Below are 19,392 nucleotides of genomic sequence, written 5' to 3' on the forward strand. Positions count from 1 at the left end.
ATTGTGGTAAGTCTGAAAGTAACACAAAGAAATGTAAAGCTTGATTCCTGCGCCCAGCAAGTTTACAACCTAATTGGATAGATTATGTACTTGAAACAATTAGAAAATAATATAATATCATATTTGGTAAGTTGTATTGTATAGACTATACATAATGACCTTTGGAGTTCAGAATATTGAAAGGCCAGTGTACACTCAAGAGAGGAATTAGGGAAAGGCTTAGGAAGAAAGTGGGCTTATAGCTTGGCCTAAATAGGATTTGGGTAGTTGGAATGTAGGAGATGTAAAGCTATTCTAGGTCTTATAGCAGGAATACCTGTGAAACAAAAATAGGAATTTCTCAGTATCTTCAAGGTCTCATGGCTGGGACCCTGGTGTTCCAGTGAAAGGCATTCCAAACACATCCTGCCTCTATTCTCTAAGGTTTGAATATGGATATCTTTAGCAGAAATGTTTCAAAAGATTACAACTACTATTAATAGAGTGACAAAATTATTGTCTAATAATAACAGACACTTTTGAGAGTGAAAGTAGATGCTATTAAAAATTATACCAGGAAAACAGCTATAACGGGAAATGTCCTGCATACATTGGGACATATGTCACCCAAGCTATTAACCATAAACACAAGCTGTTTAACTTCTGTTAGAGTCCTTCTTGTTGATTTCCTGGTATAGTCTCCATAGTGCTTATTCAAGACTCATGTTTTTACACACTGTGGGTTGTATCCCATTTAGTGGGTCATGCAGTCAGTTTAGTAGGTGGCACCCAGCTTTAAAAAAATAGAATGCGACAAAAAACAGTGATATGTTACCTGTAGTAAAGAGAAACATTGCTTTGTTTTAAAAAGAAATATATATGTACAAATATAGCCATATATGCCATGTATCCAGGATAAAATTGTCCATTGTTACCGAACAATAAATTATGTGGATACTCTATTGATAGTAGTTACATATATTTACATATAAAATTAAACTGTCATAAACTAATTTACGTATTATAACAGAAATAATTTATACAAGATATAAAATAATATATACGTATTTGAAGAGAACAACCACCTCATGGTCTAAATTATCCTTTCAGGCTCCAGCTATTATGCTTGAAATCCAGTGGGAAGGAATTAAGCATTCCTGGAATTTGCAGTCTATATATCTGCTTACATCTTATCGCTTACTATTTGGACATGTGGCCACACCAATATTACAAGAGAGATTGGAAAATAGTCTTATTCCACCATAAAGATCAGTTTAGGAAAAAGCCTTGTTAAAAGAAGAGAGGGTGGGGTTCTATTCCAAAAGAAGAGAGGGTGGGGTTCTATTCCAAAAGAAAAGGAGATGAGATTTTGGGGAAGACAACTAGTAATTACTGGGAGGCTGAAAATGAGGAAACCAAGGGAACTGTGGAGGATCAGACCACAAGAACCACAGTATGTTCTCATAGCAGGCAGTTTGATCAGCATACTATTTCTGTCACTTGCGATGAGTGCCCTTCAACTAGCCTCATTTCCTTGTATCCCTTGTTCAAGATTCAAGATCGCAGGATGGATCCCCTGATGGGCTGAGCTTAAATAATATGCCTGCCCCCAGGCTTGTGCTGAGAGAGAGAAAAGAAGAATCCTGCTTCTTAGTCTTCCGGTGTGGGAAGTTAGCTATATCTTTTATTAGAATTCTCTGAAACTGAGATAGGAGTGCTTTAAAGAAGGTGTGTGTGTGTGTGTGTGTGTGTGTGTGTGTGTGTGTGTGTGTTGGAAGGGTGGGGAGTTGGATGTCAGACACTGAAGAATTATAAGTTTCCACTGTAATTCTTCTGTAAAATGAAAGAGTTGAACTAAACCATCTCAAATACAAGACGTGCACCAAATCTTATGGTTGAGTCATTGTTGATTGGGTAACTCAACTCCCATTTCCAATCCCTGTCTACCTTGCTTGCCTCTATCACAGAGGCTGGAAAATCAAGAAACTTGCTTTTTTTCTTCCCTCTCCTCTTAAAGATGGGGTAGCCACACCGCATTGTACAGTCTGGCCTTTGAGATATAACTGGAAGTTTGTTGGGACTTGTTAGAAAAGATTTTTGTTTTGCTTTCCCCTTAAGAGGGATTGGAGGGATTGATATCACTGGTATCCTCTAGGTGATTTCCCCATTCTTCCTGCCATCAATTAAGATGAGATTTCAGGAGTTATAACATGAGGCAAGAGTTGTGAAGATGAAAGTCTTACACACTAAGTATGATGGAGTGATAGAAAGAGATTGGATCTATATTTTTGAGCTGCTGAACCCTCTCCATCTTTAAATTTCTCATTATGTGTGAAAAGAATCTCCTACTTTTAAATAGTCAATCTTACTTGGCTTTTGTATTATTTACAGCCAAAGAATTCCTAACAGCTTACAAGCATTATACACATTTACAGAAGGAAGGGATTAATGTAGGGTAGTAATAGAGAAGTTTCTAATATTCTACCAATTTAAAATGCATATCACAATGATCTTTTGACTATTATCCTATTTATTTTCTTTACTTCACCATAGCAGTAAATGACAATTTTCTTTTCTTTCAGCACTCTTTAGGACTGTTATTTCTTAAGAACAGGGTTAGAAAACTATGGCCTGTGGACCACCACCTGTTTTGTAAATAAGGTTTTCTTCAAACACAGCCACACCCATTCATTTGTGTATTGTCTGTAACTACTTTCAAGCAACAACTGCAGAGTTGAGTAGTTAGAATAGAGACAGAGGGTCCACAAGCCTAAAATATCTGCTCCCTGGCCTTTTACCCCTGCTTTGGAATGCTGTTCCATTTTCCTGTGGCCTTCATAGTCTTTGTCATTCTCTGCAGTCCTACTTCAGTATCACCTTGAATGTTCTTTTTCAAGTTTTTTCTCTTCACTTCCCTGTTATTTCCTAGTGCTTCACCATGTTTATTTCCTTGGAAACACTTACAACAATCTAAAATTATCATTTTTTATTTTTTATTGCCTGTTTCCAATCAGAATATCTGCTTCATGATAGGAGGGATCTTTCCTACCTTGTTGAATCCTCAGGATCTAGCATAGTGCCTGGCATAGAGGAAGGAATCCAGTAAACACTGAATTATATGAGTGAATAATTAAAGCCCCAATTCACACTAATTTAGATTTCTGTAATAACTGTCTAATTGATTTTTCTTTTTTGCCTCTAGTCTCTTACTCCTCTAATCTATGTCACTCAGGCTTGTCGGATCAATCTCCTTGAAACCTACTTAGTTCCTAGCACTAAAACCTTCAGCTAACTGTCCTTAATTGCTCCTTGCTCTACCAGTTGTCTACAGAATCAAGTTCAGACTTGCTGATGCAATCCCAGCCTCTTTTTAAGAGCAGACTTCTTGCTTATTTTGAATGGCCTATACTTAACCAAATTGGCCAACATGCTCATTCCCAAAAATACCTGTGATCTTTGCTTTGGTGCTTTAACTTAGTTATTCCATCTGGAATTTCCTTCTTTCTGACTTCTGAATGACAGTCTTGCCCATTCTTGATGGCTCAACTTAAATGTTAATATTCTTTACTAAACATATAATTCCCTTTATCACATTTCCCACATCTTGTCTTCTCCCACTACCCTTCACCCCTGGTAAACATGATCTTGAATCTGTGTTCAATGTTGCTTTTTGTCTTTTTTTTCTGTATAGTGTTACTGCATCTACTTGTATTCCTAAAAAGTCTGTTTAATTGCTTTTCACTTGACAAAAATACATCTTGAGATATATATATAATCTTTTGGATTTACATTTTTCATGTGATATATTGGTAAGATTCATTTATATTGTTCTGTGTCTTACTTACTGCTGTGTGACAAATGAGCCCTAAGCTTGTTAGGTTAAAAACAACACTCATTCATTATCTCAGTTTCTGTGGGTCAGGAATCTAGGCACAGGTTAGCTGGATCCTCTACTTCAGGATTTCTCATGAGGCTATAATCAAGGTGTTGCCTGAGGCCATAGTCACCTCAAGGTTAACTGGGCCAGATCTACTTCCAAGCTCACTCAGTGGTTGCTGGCAGAATTAAGTTCCTTATGGAATTGGATTAAGAGCTTTGATTCTTACTGGCTGTTGAACAGAGATCACCCTCAGTCCTTGAAAGGTGGCCTTCTCCATCACAGCGCATGAGAAGAGCCAGGGAGAGAATATCAGCAAGACAAAATCACAGTCTGTTGTAACTGAATTACAGAATTTACATCCCCTCATTATTGCTGTACTCTCTTCATTAGAAGCCAGTCACTAGGTCCAGCCCACATTCAAGGTAAGGAAATTACACGAAGGTATGAATACCAGGAGGCAGGGGTGGGACATTGGGAGCCTTGTCAGAAGTTGCCTACCATATGGCATATCATTGTAATTTATTTCTTTTAACAGTTATATACCATTTTGTGTGAATATACCAGTTTATGCTCATCTTCTTGGACATTGGTTTTCCCTTCTGGGTTTTTTGCTGTTGTGAACAGTGATGCCACAAACATTCTTGTACGTAATGAAGGGACTCTGGTACTCTTCTCTGAATCTTTCCCAGTTTAATACTGTGTTCTGACAGACTGAAGCACTATTAAGACATCCTTAGTTAGATCCTTTTGTAATTCATAGGTGTGATTATTGGGTTTTCATGCTCGTGTGAGAGGTACCTCCTTCAAACCTTGTTACAACACGGGCACATTTCCTGTCTGTTGCGAAAAAAAAAAGAAACATCCTTGAATAATTTTATCTGGAATTAATCTTATTGCTTCTAAACTCCCATAGCATTTCTCCCATAGCATTATTACTACTTGTCACCTTTTATTACACTTATTTTGTGCACTTCATATTTTTTCCTTTGAAATAGTAACTTGTTGAAGGTAGGAAATAAATTTGATTCTGGTTTTCACAATTTACACAGTGCTTTCAGTATGTGTTACTGACTGAATGAATTCTGTTTAAATGTCGGTGCCTAATTTTTAATCTTCATAATCTGGCTCCAGTAACCCAATTATATTTCTCACTTCTCTCATACAAGGACCCTTATTTAGGCAAGTGGGTCTCTTAGACATTCTTTTTCAATCTCTTCCTAATGAATTTAGATCATATGATCTCTTTCTTCTCCTGTTTCTATTGAATTTATTATTTATTTCACACATTTAACATTTTAGTATATACTTGAGCTATGTTATATGTACCTACTCATAATAGGTACACAATAAACTTTATTGATGGAATTGCTGAAGTATCTTACTTTATAGTTATTTTCAAATAGTTAAGTATTTTTATACCATCTATATTGTCAGTTGACTGAGCAAATAAATAAACAAATACTGATGTGTTTGAGTAGATTTTTATCACTTTTTTATTTTTTTGGTCATAGGTATTTTTGGAGTTAATGGAGTCAGAAGGACCTCCAGAGTCAGAGAGTTCAGAATTTTTCTCACAGCAAGAAGAGGAAAATGAAGAAGAAGAAGCCCAAGAACCAGAGGAAACAGGCCCTAAGAACCCCCTTTTACAACCTGCTCTCACAGGGGATGTAGAGGGTTTGCAGAAGATATTTGAGGATCCTGAGAATCCTCATCATGAACAGGCCATGCAGCTTCTCTTAGAAGAAGACATCGTTGGGAGAAATTTGTTGTATGCAGCTTGCATGGCTGGGCAAAGTGACGTGATTAGAGCTTTGGCAAAATATGGTGTGAATCTGAATGAAAAAACCACCAGAGGTATTTTGTCTTTTTTCTCTCATCAGTATTACTTATGACTACCTAAAGATGCAATGTAATATCTTTAAGGTTAGATATATTTGATGTGCCTGTTTTATACTTTACATATATGTGTATATACATCTATATGGGTGTATGTATGTGTATACATGTAAATGTATCAATGTTGATATTACATAGTATAGTATTTTAGAACATAGACTTTACTATTTATTAGCTGTGTGACTTGGCAAGTTACCTGATCTTTTTGTGTATCTGTTTTTCCATCTGCAAAATGGGGATAATAATTATATTTTCCTTATAGGGTATAATGAGGATTAAATAGGATAAAATAAATATTTTAGTGCTTGGCATATCGTAAATTGATATATAGTAAATGTGTAATAATTTACTGTTATCTCTTTCCTTTGAAGATTTATTAATTTTTTAGCAATCATTATCTAAGTCGCTTTTTAAATTCAGTAATTATTTTTTCAGATTGCAAATATAATACGTGGTCATGGTAGAAAATAAAAAAAAGATCATCAGCATGATCTTCAGCAAAGAAAGGATATACATTCTCTTCATGCTCACATGGGACATTTAAAAAATATTGATCATATGTTGAGCCATAAAGGAAGTCTTAACAACTATCAAAGTATCTATAGCATATAGTCTTTGATCAGTGACTACAACAAAATAAAATTAAAAAGTAGTAACAAAAAGGTAACTGAAAACTGAAAACAAGAACACACTTCATTTATTTTTTATTTTCATTTTTATTTTTTAAGACAGGGTCTCACTCTGTCACCCAGGCTGGAGTGTAATGGCATGATCTCAGCTCACTGCAACCTCCGCCTCCCAGGTTCAAGTGATTCTCACACCTTAGCTTCCTGAGTAGCTGGGACTACAGGCATGGGTCACCACGCCTGGCTAATTTTTGTATTTTTTGGTAGAGACGGGGTTTCACCATGTTGGCCAGGCTGGTCTCGATCTCCTGACCTCCAGTGATCCACCTGTCTTGGCCTCCCAAAGTGCTGGGATTACAGGTGTGAGCTATGCATCCAGCCAAGAACACACTTTAAATCATCTATTGGTCACAGAAGATATAATGAAAATTATGAAATGTTTAAGTGACAACAGCATCACTCTATGTCTGAACCCATGGGATACAACTAAAATTAAAATTCTAGTATAATACATATATTAGAATATAAGAAACATAAAAAATTTAGTAAACAAAGCATTTGACTGAAGAAATTAGAAAAAGAACAACTGAGTAACCAAAGAAAATAAAAGAAAAATAATTGAATAAATTAATGACATTGAAAATAAAGAAATAGGCCAGAGGCCAGGTGCAGAGGCTCACACTTATAATCTCAGCACTTTGGGAGGCCGAAGCAAGAGGATTGCTTGAGGTCAGGAGTTCAAGAACAGCCTGGGTGACATGATAAGACCCTGTTTCTGAAAAAAAAAAAAAAAAAGAAGAAGAAAGAAAATAGAAAACAGAATAGATGGAAAGGAAAGGATTGATAATACCAAAATTGGGTTCACTGAAAATGAGTTGAAAAACATTTGATTATACACATACACACACACAGACACACACATATTTGTTCTCTTTTTTTTTTTTCTTGAGACAGAGTCTTGTTCTGTCACCCAGGCTGGAGTGCAGTGGCACAATGTTGGCTCACTACAGCCTCCACCTCCTGGGTTCAAGCAATTCTCCTGCCTCAGCCTCCCGAGTAGCTGGGATTACAGGCATGCACCAACATGCCTGGCTAATTTTCGTATTTTTTAGTGGAGAGGGGGTTTTGCCACGTTGGCCAGGCTGGTCTCAAACTCCTGACCCCAGGTGATCCACCTGCCTTGGCCTTCCAAAGTGCTGGGATTATAGGTGTGAGTCACCGCGCCCAGCCGAGCTTTAACACTATTAATCAGAGAGAGACAGCACAAATAATATTTGGAATTGAAAACATAGAATATTAACACAGAAAAAAACCTAAGATATAAAAAAAATCATTAGAGCCAGGTGTGGTGGCTCACACCTGTAATCCCAGCACTATGGGAGGCCAAGGTGGGAGCATAGCTTGAGCCCAGGAGTTTGAGACAAGCCTCCCTACCTCCTGGGCTCAAGCAGTGCTCTTCCTTCGGCCTCCCAAAGTGCTGGGATTACAGGCATGAGCCACTGCATCTGGCCCGTGATGAAAGCTCTTAGGGAAATAGGAATAGAAGAAACTTTCCTTAAGGCTGTCTATCAAAAACCCAAAGCGAACTTACCCAACATTGGATTTTTCAGAAGCATTCTTTATAATCAGAAATAAGACTAAGATATTTGTTATTATGGCTTCCATTTATCATTATAATAGAGGTTCCAGCAAGAGCGGTAAGAAGGGTAAGAGAAATAACAGTATTGTGCTAGAGCCAGCTTTTATGAGCTCTGAAGAACTGACTGTTAAATTTTCAGAGTTTTTGTGAATTGGTTGATGTCATGTTGATAGCTGTTGAAACTGGCCATGTTGGGCCATACATCACAGTAATTGGCTAATGATACAAATCAGGGCTTTTTTTCTCCAGATAACTAGTTATACATTTACCAGCACACTACTGGATATAAAGATTAGAGTATAAGAAACAAAACTCTGATTATTCATAGGTACATAGACTTAAATTAAAGGGAATCTACTATTAGTGCTAAGAGAGTTTAGGAAGAATATGAACATAAGACCAATATCCCAATCAGCAACTTTCTATATACCATCAACAACAAGAAAATGTGATACAAATAAAGATCTTATTCATAACAAAATGATAAAGAAACTAGGAATAAGTCTGACCAAAGAATTGTTTAAGACATGGGTCCATTACAAGATGGCCAAATAGGAACAGCTCCAGTCTGCAGCTCCCAGCATGATCGATGCAGAAGACGGGTGATTTCTGCATTTCCAACTGAGGTACCTGGTTCATCTCATTGGGACTGGTTGGACATTGGGTGCAGCCCGTGGAGGGTGAGCCAAAGCAGGGCGGGGCATCGCCTCACATGGGAAGCACAAGGGGTCAGGGGATTTCCCTTTCCTAGCCAAGGGAAGCCATGATACACTGTACCTGGAAAAACGGGACATTCCTGCCTAAATACTGTGCTTTTACAACAGTCTTAGCAAATGGCACACCAGGAGATTATATCCCGTGCCTGGCTTGGCGGGTCCCATGCCCACAGAACCTTGCTCACTGCTAGCACATCAGTCTGAGATCGACCTGTGAGGCAGCAGTGTGGCAGGGGGAGGGGCATCTGCCATTGCTGAGGCTTGAGTAGGTAAACAAAGCAGCCAGGGAAGCTCGAACTGGGTGGAGCCCACCACAGCTCAGCAAGGCCTGCTGCCTCTGTTGACTCCACCTCTGGGGTCAGGGCATAGCTGAACAAAAGGCAGCAGAAACTTCTGCAGAATTAAATGTCCCGTCTGACAGGTCTGAAGAGAGCAGTGGTTCTCCCAGCATGGCGTCTGAGCTCTGAGAATGGACACACTGCCTCCTGATCCCCATGTAGCCTAACTGGGAGACACCTCCCAGTAGGGGCCGACTGACACCCCATACAGGCGGGTGCCCCTCTGGGACGAAGCTTCCAGAGGAAGGATCAGGCAGCAATAGTTGCTGTTCTGCAATATTTGCTGTTCTGCAGCCTCTGCTGGTGATACCCAAGCAAACAGGGTCTGGAGTGGACCTCCAGCAAACTCCAACAGACCTGCAGCTGAGGGACCTGACTGTTAGAAGGAAAACTAAGAAACAGAAAGGAATAGCATCAACATCAACAAAAAGGACATCCACAGCAAAACCCCATCTGTAGGTCACCAACATCAAACACCAAAGGTAGATAAAACCACAAATATGGGGAGAAACCAGAGCAGAAAAGCTGAAAATTCTAAAAACAAGAGCACCTCTTCCCCTCCAAAGGATCACAGCTCTTCACCAGCAACGGAACAAAGCTGGACAGAGAATGACTTTGATGAGTTGACAGAAGTAGGCTTCAGAAGGTCAGTAAAAACAAACTTCTCTGAGCTAAAGAAGGATGTTTGAACCCATCGCAAGGAAGCTAAAAACCTTGAAAAAAGATTAGACGAATGGCTAACTAGAATAAACAGTGTAGAGAAGACATTAAATGACCTGATGGAGCTGAAAATCATGGCAGGAGAACTATGTGATGCATGCACAAGCTTCAGTAGCCAATTCGATCAAGTGGAAGAAAGGTTATCAGCAATTGAAGATCAAATTGATGAAATAAAGTGAGAGGACAAAATTAGAGAAAAAAGAGTAAAAAGAAATGAACAAAGCCTCTAAGAAATATGGGATTATGTGGAGAGACCAAATCTACATTTGATTGGTCTACCCAAAAGTGATGGGGAGAATGGAAACAAGTTGGAAAACACTCTTCAGGATATTATCCAGGAGAACTTCCCCAACCTAGCAAGGCAGGCCAACATTCAAATTTAGGAAATTCAGAGAACACCACAAAGATAATCCTCAAGAAGGGCAACCCCAAGACATATAATTGTCAGATTCACCAAGGTTGAAATGAAGGAAAAAATGTTAAGTGCAGCCAGAGAGAAAGGTTGGGTTACCCACAAAGGGAAGCCCATCAGACTAACAGCTGATCTCTCGGCAGAAACTCTATAAGCCAGAAGAGAGTGGGGGCCGATATTCAACATTCTTAAAGAAAAGAATTTTCAACCCAGAATTACATATCCAGCCAAACTAAGCTTCGTAAGTAAAGGAGAAATAAAATCCTTTAAAGACAAGCAAATGCTGAGAGATTTTGTCACCACCAGGCCTGCCTTACAAGAGCTCCTGAAGGAAGCACTAAACATGGAAAGGAACAACCGGTACCAGCCACTGAAAAAACATGCCATGTTATAAAGATCATTGATACTAGGAAGAAACTGCATCAACTAACGGGCAAAATAATCAGCTAACATCATAATGTCAGGATCAGAGTCACACATAACAATATTAACCATAAATGTAAATGCCGCAATTAAAAGACACAGACTGGCAAATTGGATAAAGAGTCAAGACCCATCAGTGTGCTGTACTCAGGAGACCCATCTCATGTGCAGAGACACACATATGCTCAAAATAAAGGGATGGAGGAAGATCTACCAAGCAAATGGAAAGCAAAAAAAAAAAAAAAAAAAAAAAAAAAAAAAGCAAGGGTTGCAATCCTAGTCTCTTATAAAACAGACTTAAAACCAACAAAGATCAAAAGAGACAAGGCCATTACATAATGGTAAAGGGATCAATTCAACAAGAAGAGCTAACTATCATAAATATATAGACACCCAATACAGGAGCACCCAGATTCATAAAGCAGGTCCTTAGAGACCTACAAAGAGATTTAGACTCCCAAACAATAATAATGGGAGACTTTAACACCCCACTGTCAACATTAGACAGATCAACGAGACATAAGGTTAACAAGGATATCCAGGACTTGAACTCAGCTCTGCACCAAGCAGACCTAATAGACATCGGCAGAATGCTGCACCCCGAATCAACAGAATATACATTCTTCTCAGTACCATATCACACTTATTCTAAAATTGACCACATAGTTGGAAGTAAAGCACTCCTGAGCAAATGTAAAAGAACTAAAATCACAGCAAACTATCTCCCAGACCACAGTGCAATCAAATTAGAACTCAGGATTAAGAAAGTCACTCAAAACCACACAACTACATGGAAACTGAACAATCTGCTCCTGAATGACTACTGGATAAGTAATGAAATGAAGGCAGAAATAAAGATGTTTTTTGAAACCAGTGAGAACAAAGACACAACATACCAGAATCTCTGGGACACATTTAAAGCAGTGTGTAGAGGAAAATTTATAGCACTAAATGCCCATAAGAGAAAGCAGGAATGATCTAAAATTAACACCCTAACATCACAATTAAAAGAACTAGAGAAGCAAGAGCAAACATATTCAAAAGCTAGCAGAAGGCAAGAAATAACTAAGGTCAGAGCAGAACTGAAGGAGATAGAGACACAAAAAACCCTTCAAAAAAATCAATGAATACAGGAGTTTTTTTTGCAAAGATCCACAAAATTGATAGACTGCTAACAAGACTAATAAAGAAGAAAAGAGAGAAGAATCAAATAGACACAATAAAAAATGATAAAGGGGATGTCACCACCGATCCCACAGAAATACAAATTACCATCAGTCAATACTATAAACACCTCTACACAAATAAACTAGAAAATCTAGAATAAATGGATAAATTCCTGGACACATACATCCTCCCAAGACTAAACCAGGAAGAAGTTGAACTGCTGAATAGACCAATAACAGGATCTGAAATTGAGGCAGTAATCAATAGCCTACCAACCAAAAAAAGTCTAGGACCAGATGGATTGACAGCCGAATTCTACCAGAGTTACAAGGAGGAGCTGGTACTATTCCTTCTGAAACTATTCCAATCAATAGAAAAAGAGGGACTCCTCCCTAACTCATTTTATGATGTCAGCGTCATCCTGATACCAAAGCTTGGCAGAGACACAACCAAAAAAGAGAATTTTAGACCAATATCCCTGATGAACATCGATGTGAAAATCCTCAATATAATACTGGCAAATAGAATCCAGCAGCACATCAAAAGCTTATCCACCATGATCAAGTTGCCTTCATCCCTGGGATGCAAGGCTGGTTCAACATACACAAATCAATAAACATAATCCATCACATAAACAGACCCAATGACAAAAAACCACATGATTATCTCAATAGATACAGAAAAGGCCTTTGACAAAATTCAACAGCCCTTCATGCTGAAAACTCTCAATAAACTAGTTATTGATGGAATGTATCTCAAAATAATAAGAGCTATTTATGACAAACCCACAGCCAATATCATACTGAATGGGCAAAAACTGGAAGCATTCCCTTTGAAAACTGGCACAAGACAGGGATGCCCTCTCTCACCACTCCTATTCAACATAGTGTTGGAAGTTCTGGCCAGGGCAATCAGGCAGGAGAAGGAAATAAAGGGTATTCAATTAGGAAAAGAGGAAGTCAAATTGTCCCTGTTTGCAGATGACATGATTGTGTATTTAGAAAACCCCATCATTTCAGCCCCAAATCTCCTTAAGCTGATAAGCAACTTCAGCAAAGTCTCAGGATACAAAATCTATGTGCAAAAATCACAAGCATTCCTATACGCCAATAACAGAGAAACAGAGAGCCAAATCATGAATGAACTCCCATTCACAATTGCTACAAAGAGAATAAAATACCTAGGAATCCAACTTACAAGGGATGTGAAGGACCTCTTCAAGGAGAACTACAAACCACTGCTCAACGAAATAAAGGAGGACACAAACAAATGGAAGAACATTCCATGCTCATGGATAGGAAGAATCAATATCGTGAAAATGGCCATACTGCTCAAGGTGATTTATAGATTCAATGCCATCCCCATCAAGCTACCAATGACTTTCTTCACAGAATTGGAAAAAACTACTTTAAAGTTCATATGGAACCAAAAAAGACCCTGCATTGCCAAGACAATCCTAAGCAAAAAACCAACAAAGCTGAAGGCATCATGCTACCTAACTTCAAACTATTCTACAAGGCTACAGTAAGCAAAACAGCATGGTACTGGTACCAAAACAGAGATATAGACCAATGGAACAGAACAGAGGCCTCAGAAATAACACCACACATCTACAACCATCTGATCTTTGACAAACCTGACAAAAACAAGAAATGGGGAAAGAATTCCCTGTTTAATAAATGGTGCTGGGAAAACTGGCTAGCCATATGTAGAAACCTGAAACTGGATCCCTTCCTTACACCTTATACTAAAATTAATTCAAGATGGATTAAAGACTTAAATGTTAGACCTAAAACCATAAAAACCCTGGAAGAAAACCTAGGCATTACCATTCAGGACATAGGCATGGGCAAGGACTTCATGACTAAAACACCAAAAGCAATGGCAACAAAAGCCCAAATCGACAAACAGTATCTAATTAAACTAAAGAGCTTCTGCTCAGCAAAATAAACTACCATCAGAGTGAACAGACAACCTACAGGATGGGAGAAAATTTTTGCAATCTGCCCATCTGATAAAGGGCTAATATCCAGAATCTGCAAAGAACTTAAACAAATTTACAAGAAAAAAACAACCCCATCAAAAAGTGGGCAAAGGATATGAACAGACACTTCTGAAAAGAAGACATTTCTGCAGCCAACAGACACATGAAAAAATACTCATCATCGTTGGTCATCAGAGAAATGCAAATCAAAACCACAATGAGATACCATCTCACACCAGTTAGAATGGTGATGATTAAAAAGTTAGGAAACAACAGGTGCTGGAGAGGATGTGGAGAAATAGGAATGCTTTTACACTGTTGGTGGGAGTGTAAAGTAGTTCAACCATTGTGGAACACAATTTTCCTCAAGGATCTAGAACTAGAAATACCATTTGACCCAGCCATCCCATTACTGGGTATATACCCAAGGGTTTATAAATCATGCTACTATAAAGACACATGCACATGTATGTTTATTGTGGCACTATTCACAATAGCAAAGACTTGGAACCAACCCAAGTGCCCATCAATGATAGACTGGATTATGAAAATGTGGCACATATACACCATGGAATGCTCTGCAGCCATAAAAAAGGATGAGTTCATATCCTGTGCAGGGACATGGATGAAGCTGGAAACCATCATTCTCAGCAAACTACCATAAGGACAGAAAACCAAACCGTGCATGTTCTCACTCATATGTGGGAATTGAACAATGAGAACGCTTGGACACAGGGTGGGGAACATCACACACTGGGGTCTATTGTAGGGCAGGGGGTTGGTGGAGAGATAGCATTAGGAGAAATACCTAATGTAAATGACGAGTTAATGGGTGCAGCAAACCAACATGGCACATGTATACCTATGTAACAAACCTGCATGTTGTGCATATGTATCCTAGAACTTAAAGTGTAATAATAATAAAATAAGAATTGTAAGACATTTATGGCAAAAAGTATGAAACTTTATTGATTTATATGAAAGACCACACGAAATGTATATATGTCTCAATAGTGAGACTAAATATCATAACGCTGTTTCTCTTAATTTCTTCCCAATTAATTTGTCAATCTAGTTAATATCTCAGAAGAATCTTTTTAAAAGCAAACTGAGAAGCTGACCCTAAATTTCAGTGGGGAAAATGAACTATTTAATATATGATGCCAGAGAATATTTATTATTCATCTGGAAAAAAATAAAATTATATACCTACTTTGTACCATACATAAAAATCAATTACAGATGATTGTAAAACATGAATGTGTAAAGCAAAATATTTTAAACTTTCTGAACAATAGAGTATTGCTATATTCTTGAGACATCACAGAATATCTTGAGATATAAAGAACCCAACCACTAAGGGAAAAGATCTGTCTGTCTATCTATCTAAATTTTAAACTCTGCATAAAAGATATCATAAACAAAATGACAAAATAAGCCACAGACAAAGGATATATCTATGTAAAGACAGCCTACTAATCAACAGGCTTAGAATTCAACCCAATAGAAAAATAGGCAGAGGATAGGAACATGCAATTTATGGAAGAGAAACTCTCATGGCCAGTAAATAAATGAAAATATGTTTAACTTCACTATTAAAAGCAAATGTAAACAATGGGCTACCATGACTCATCAGATTCAGAAAAATTTAAATATTTGACAGGATTAAACATTGGTAAAGATGTAGGAAATGGGAATTCCTTCACTCTGAGGAGGGAGTATAAATTGGTATAATTCCTTTTGAGAACACTTATATCAAGTTGTTCATGGACATACCTGATGATCCTAATTTCCATTTCTAGATATATGTCTTTGGGAAACTCTCACACATGCTTATAAGAAGACATAAGTATAAGATGATTATTCAAATATTGCTTATAACAGTTAATCATTGGAAATAAACAATAGAAGGGTAGATAAATTGTTTTCATACAATGGAATATTACACAATAATTAAAAGGAATGACTTAGCTCTTTGGGTATTAAAATGGATAACACTTAAAAATATTGAGACAAAAATCAAGTTACAAAAGGATTCTGTAATAGACTGGTTAAGAGCATGGATTTTACAGCCAGACTACCTGAGTTAAAACCCCAGCTTTCCACTAACTTGACTATGTGACTTGGGCAAATTATATAACCTTTCTGTGCTATGGTTTCTTCATCTATAAAAATGAGGATAATAGTAATACCTGAAAACCATACTATATAAAGGAAAAGGAGAGACCCAAATCAATATTTGGCATTGTGTCCCTAACACTATTCAAGGAAGGTAGTATTGTGACTGGTTGACATGAATATTGCCATCTTTTTTGTAGGTATTTTCCAATGTGTGGGAATAGGTGTATAGTCTTTAAGGACTTGATGATACACTCTAAAATATTCTATTTCTTCATTCTGATTCTATGTCATCATGAAACCTTATTTAGAGAGGGGATTCCTAAGCTAAGTGTTGCAGGTGCTCCTGGTTTCTTCTCACTGCTTATAGGAAAATACCAGGGGAAAAATATATTGAGAAAAGGATAATTTGGGAAATTCCAAGCCTGTCCATATGACAAAGACATGAAAATTAAGATTCACTGTCAGAAAAGCATGCTTCCGAGAAAAAACTGAGTATATGACTCTATAACCTTCTGTTGACATGTTGGATCAAAAAGTTCAGAGTGGCTGGGTGTGGTGGTTCATGCCTGTAATCCTAGCACTTTGGGAGGCCAGGGAAGGACTGCTTAAGCCCAGGAGTTCCAGATGAGCCTGGGCAATATACTGAGACTCTGTCTCTACAAAATATTTAAAAAATTATTGGCTGGGCATGGTGGCTTATGCCTATAATACCAGCACTTTGGGAGGCTGAGGCAAGTGGATCACGAGGTCAAGAGATCAAGACCATCCTGGCCAACATGATGAAACCCTGTCTCTACTAAAAATACAAAAATAAGCTGGGCGTGGTGCTGCATGCCTGTAGTCCCAGCTACTCCAGAGGCTGAGGCAGAATAGCTTGAACCCGGGACACGGAGGTTGCAGTGAGCCGAGATCGTGCCACTGCACTCCAGCCTGGCAACAGCGAAAGACTCCATCTAAAAAAAAAAAATCTGGGCATGCTGGCATGAGCCTATAGTCCCAGCTACTCAGGAAGCTGAGGTGGGAAGATTGCTTGAGCCTAGGAGTTCGAGGCTGCCGTGAGTTATTCATGCCACTGCACTCTAAACTGGGCAACAGAGTGAGACCCTGTCTAAAAAAATAGTTTAGAGTATTTAGACACAAAAGATTACGGGATTGACTGTGGTTGTCCCTTTATCACACCAGGAAGCCTCTAGAAAGCTTAAGAGTATTGTCCCTCTGTGCAATAAAGTGAATTGCAGTAAAAAGAAGTATGTATATCATTGTGAGCAAGTTCAAACAATGATCTTTAATTTTTAAATAATCAATCTGAAAAATATTTAAAGATGCCTTCCATATTCTTCTTGTTTACAATTATACCTCATGATAGTCACTTGAGAAAGTCTAAGAAATGACTTTCTAATTTGATAGGCCATAATTTTAGTTTTAATTAAAAGAATTTCCAAACCTAAGGTATACACAGTTGTAGTAATTTGTATGATTGTGCTAACAATAATGCTAATTAGAGTTTGATAAAAATTCTTTAAAATCACGGGTCCAGTTGCGTTCAGAATAGGTGACTGCTAGGGAGATTGCCATCTTCCTCCCATGATGTTGAAGAGCTCAGCCTTCAGACAGTCTATGCTGGCATCCATCATTTACTGTTTGCCAGGGATGTTTCCTTGGGCAAGTTTCTTAATCCACCTGGACTTTAGTTTCCTTGTCTATAAAATGAGAACTGTAGTAGTTCTGACATCATAGTGGTTTTATAAAACTAAATGAGTTTTCTATATGTAAGACAGTTAGAATAGTGCCTGGCCCACAGTAATTGTTCAATACTTGATCACCATTCTGATCTTCCACTACATAAATTAGCCTAAAACAATGTAGTCTGTTTGATCTCACCATCTTCATTCCATTTGTTAGGGTACACACTCTTACATTGTGCTGCAGCCTGGGGTCGTTTGGAAACTTTGAAAGCACTGGTAGAACTGGATGTTGATATAGAAGCTTTGAACTTCCGGGAAGAAAGGGCTCGAGATGTTGCTGCTAGATATTCTCAGACTGAGTGTGTTGAATTCCTGGACTGGGCAGGTAAGGAAGCTCACAAGGGGTTAGCAAACTGACTGATGTGATGAGTTTTTCTCCTATGAGTTACAGGATATGTCACCTTTTTTCACAGTGTTTTGTTTGTAGATATAACCACAGTCACAGTTGGTGATAATACATGAAATTTCCCCCTCTTTCTTTGTTTTGCTATTGGCCATAAACATTGTATTTATTAGGAACTGAACATATTGGAAGCTAGTTGATTTACCAACTTCTGTCTCACCAATAATTTTCTATGAGAAAATAATTTCTATAAGAAGATTATTGTATGTTCAATATGTATGTTCAAGGCCATTTTTTGAGAGACTCAGGCAAAGTGGATCATTTCTTAAATGTTTAAAAAATAGCATATTTGAGTAATACATTTGATTCCTCAAATATAAAAGGTTGTAACAATAATTTTAGAAAGGTTTATTTAGGCTAAATTAATTTACAGTGCTAATAGTCAGAATAGTAGCTACCCTTACGGCATGGGGAACTTCTGGGATGTGATGTTCTTTTTCTTAACCTGGTTGCTGGTACATGGGTATGTTTCTTTGAAAATTCATTGAGCTGTATGCATGGTTTTTGTACTTTTCTGTTTGTAAGTTATACTTCAATACAAAGTTCAAAAAATAGTACTATTTTGAATTTGCTAATATTTTGCATATATACTTCCACAACCCTGTAAAATATAGCTTAAAGAGATTTCAGGAAGATGTACCTTTGTAACTAAGCTAGTATTTATGAAGTTTACAGCATTTATTTTGCATGGTTATCTGCATTCCTGTTTTTAGCAAGCATTTATTGAATTCCCATTGTGAGCATAGTATTGCTGTAGATACAATTGGTTGTTCCTACCCTCTGGATATTTGTTAGGTGGGAGATTATAAGTTATGGACACATTCAACAATTATATAAAAATATCAGAAAGACTGTGATTAAAGGTTAAAATTGGCAGAGCAAGTATTCTGTGCTATAGAGTGGTGGAAGAATAGGAAGTCAGAGCATGTTGGGCTTGAGCTGGGCCTTGAAGAATGGATGGGATTTGGATATGCAATAGAGAGGGAAAGGGCATGAGCAAAATCTTAGAGCTGTGAGTGAAAGTGGCATGTTGGAGGATGGTGACAAGATTGCCTTATTGAGTAGTAGGTCATAGTTTCCACAGGTAGGCTATAACATAGGTAGAATAATAAAAGGGTTAATACATGTCTTCTTGAGATTGAGTTTAAATACTGGTGTCCCTACTTGAAACCTATGTGACCTTGGACAAGGTGCTTAAATTCTCTATACCTCAGTTTCCTTCTCTGAAAAAGGGGCAAATAATATAGTTCCCACCTTTTGCGGATTGCTGTGAAAATTAAATGAGATGATATAAAGCAGTTACCACAATACCTGGCATGTGGTCAGCACTTGAAAAATGCTGC

The 19,392-nt window shown here is 37.8% G+C and overlaps 1 protein-coding gene and 1 non-coding gene across 6 annotated transcripts in view; both read left to right on the forward strand.

The window, feature by feature from the left end:
• The window catches only part of ANKRD45 (ankyrin repeat domain 45), a 109,747-nt gene that overhangs the window by 50,767 nt on the left and 39,588 nt on the right, over window positions 1-19,392 (forward strand). For all 5 annotated transcript variants that reach the window (XM_055111433.2, XM_055111425.2, XM_055111436.2 and 2 more), the window contains 2 exons: window positions 5,371-5,713; window positions 17,804-17,971. In XM_055111433.2, the coding sequence (XP_054967408.2) occupies window positions 5,371-5,713; window positions 17,804-17,971 (511 nt within the window). The remainder of the gene's footprint in view (window positions 1-5,370; window positions 5,714-17,803; window positions 17,972-19,392) is intronic.
• On the forward strand, window positions 4,601-4,702 carry LOC112438706 (small nucleolar RNA U13). Its single transcript, XR_003027083.1, has one exon. It is a non-coding gene; the product is annotated as a small nucleolar RNA U13 (small nucleolar RNA).

The sequence above is a fragment of the Pan paniscus genome, chromosome 1, assembly GCF_029289425.2.
Source record: "Pan paniscus chromosome 1, NHGRI_mPanPan1-v2.0_pri, whole genome shotgun sequence".
Classification (NCBI taxonomy): Eukaryota; Metazoa; Chordata; class Mammalia; order Primates; family Hominidae; genus Pan; species Pan paniscus.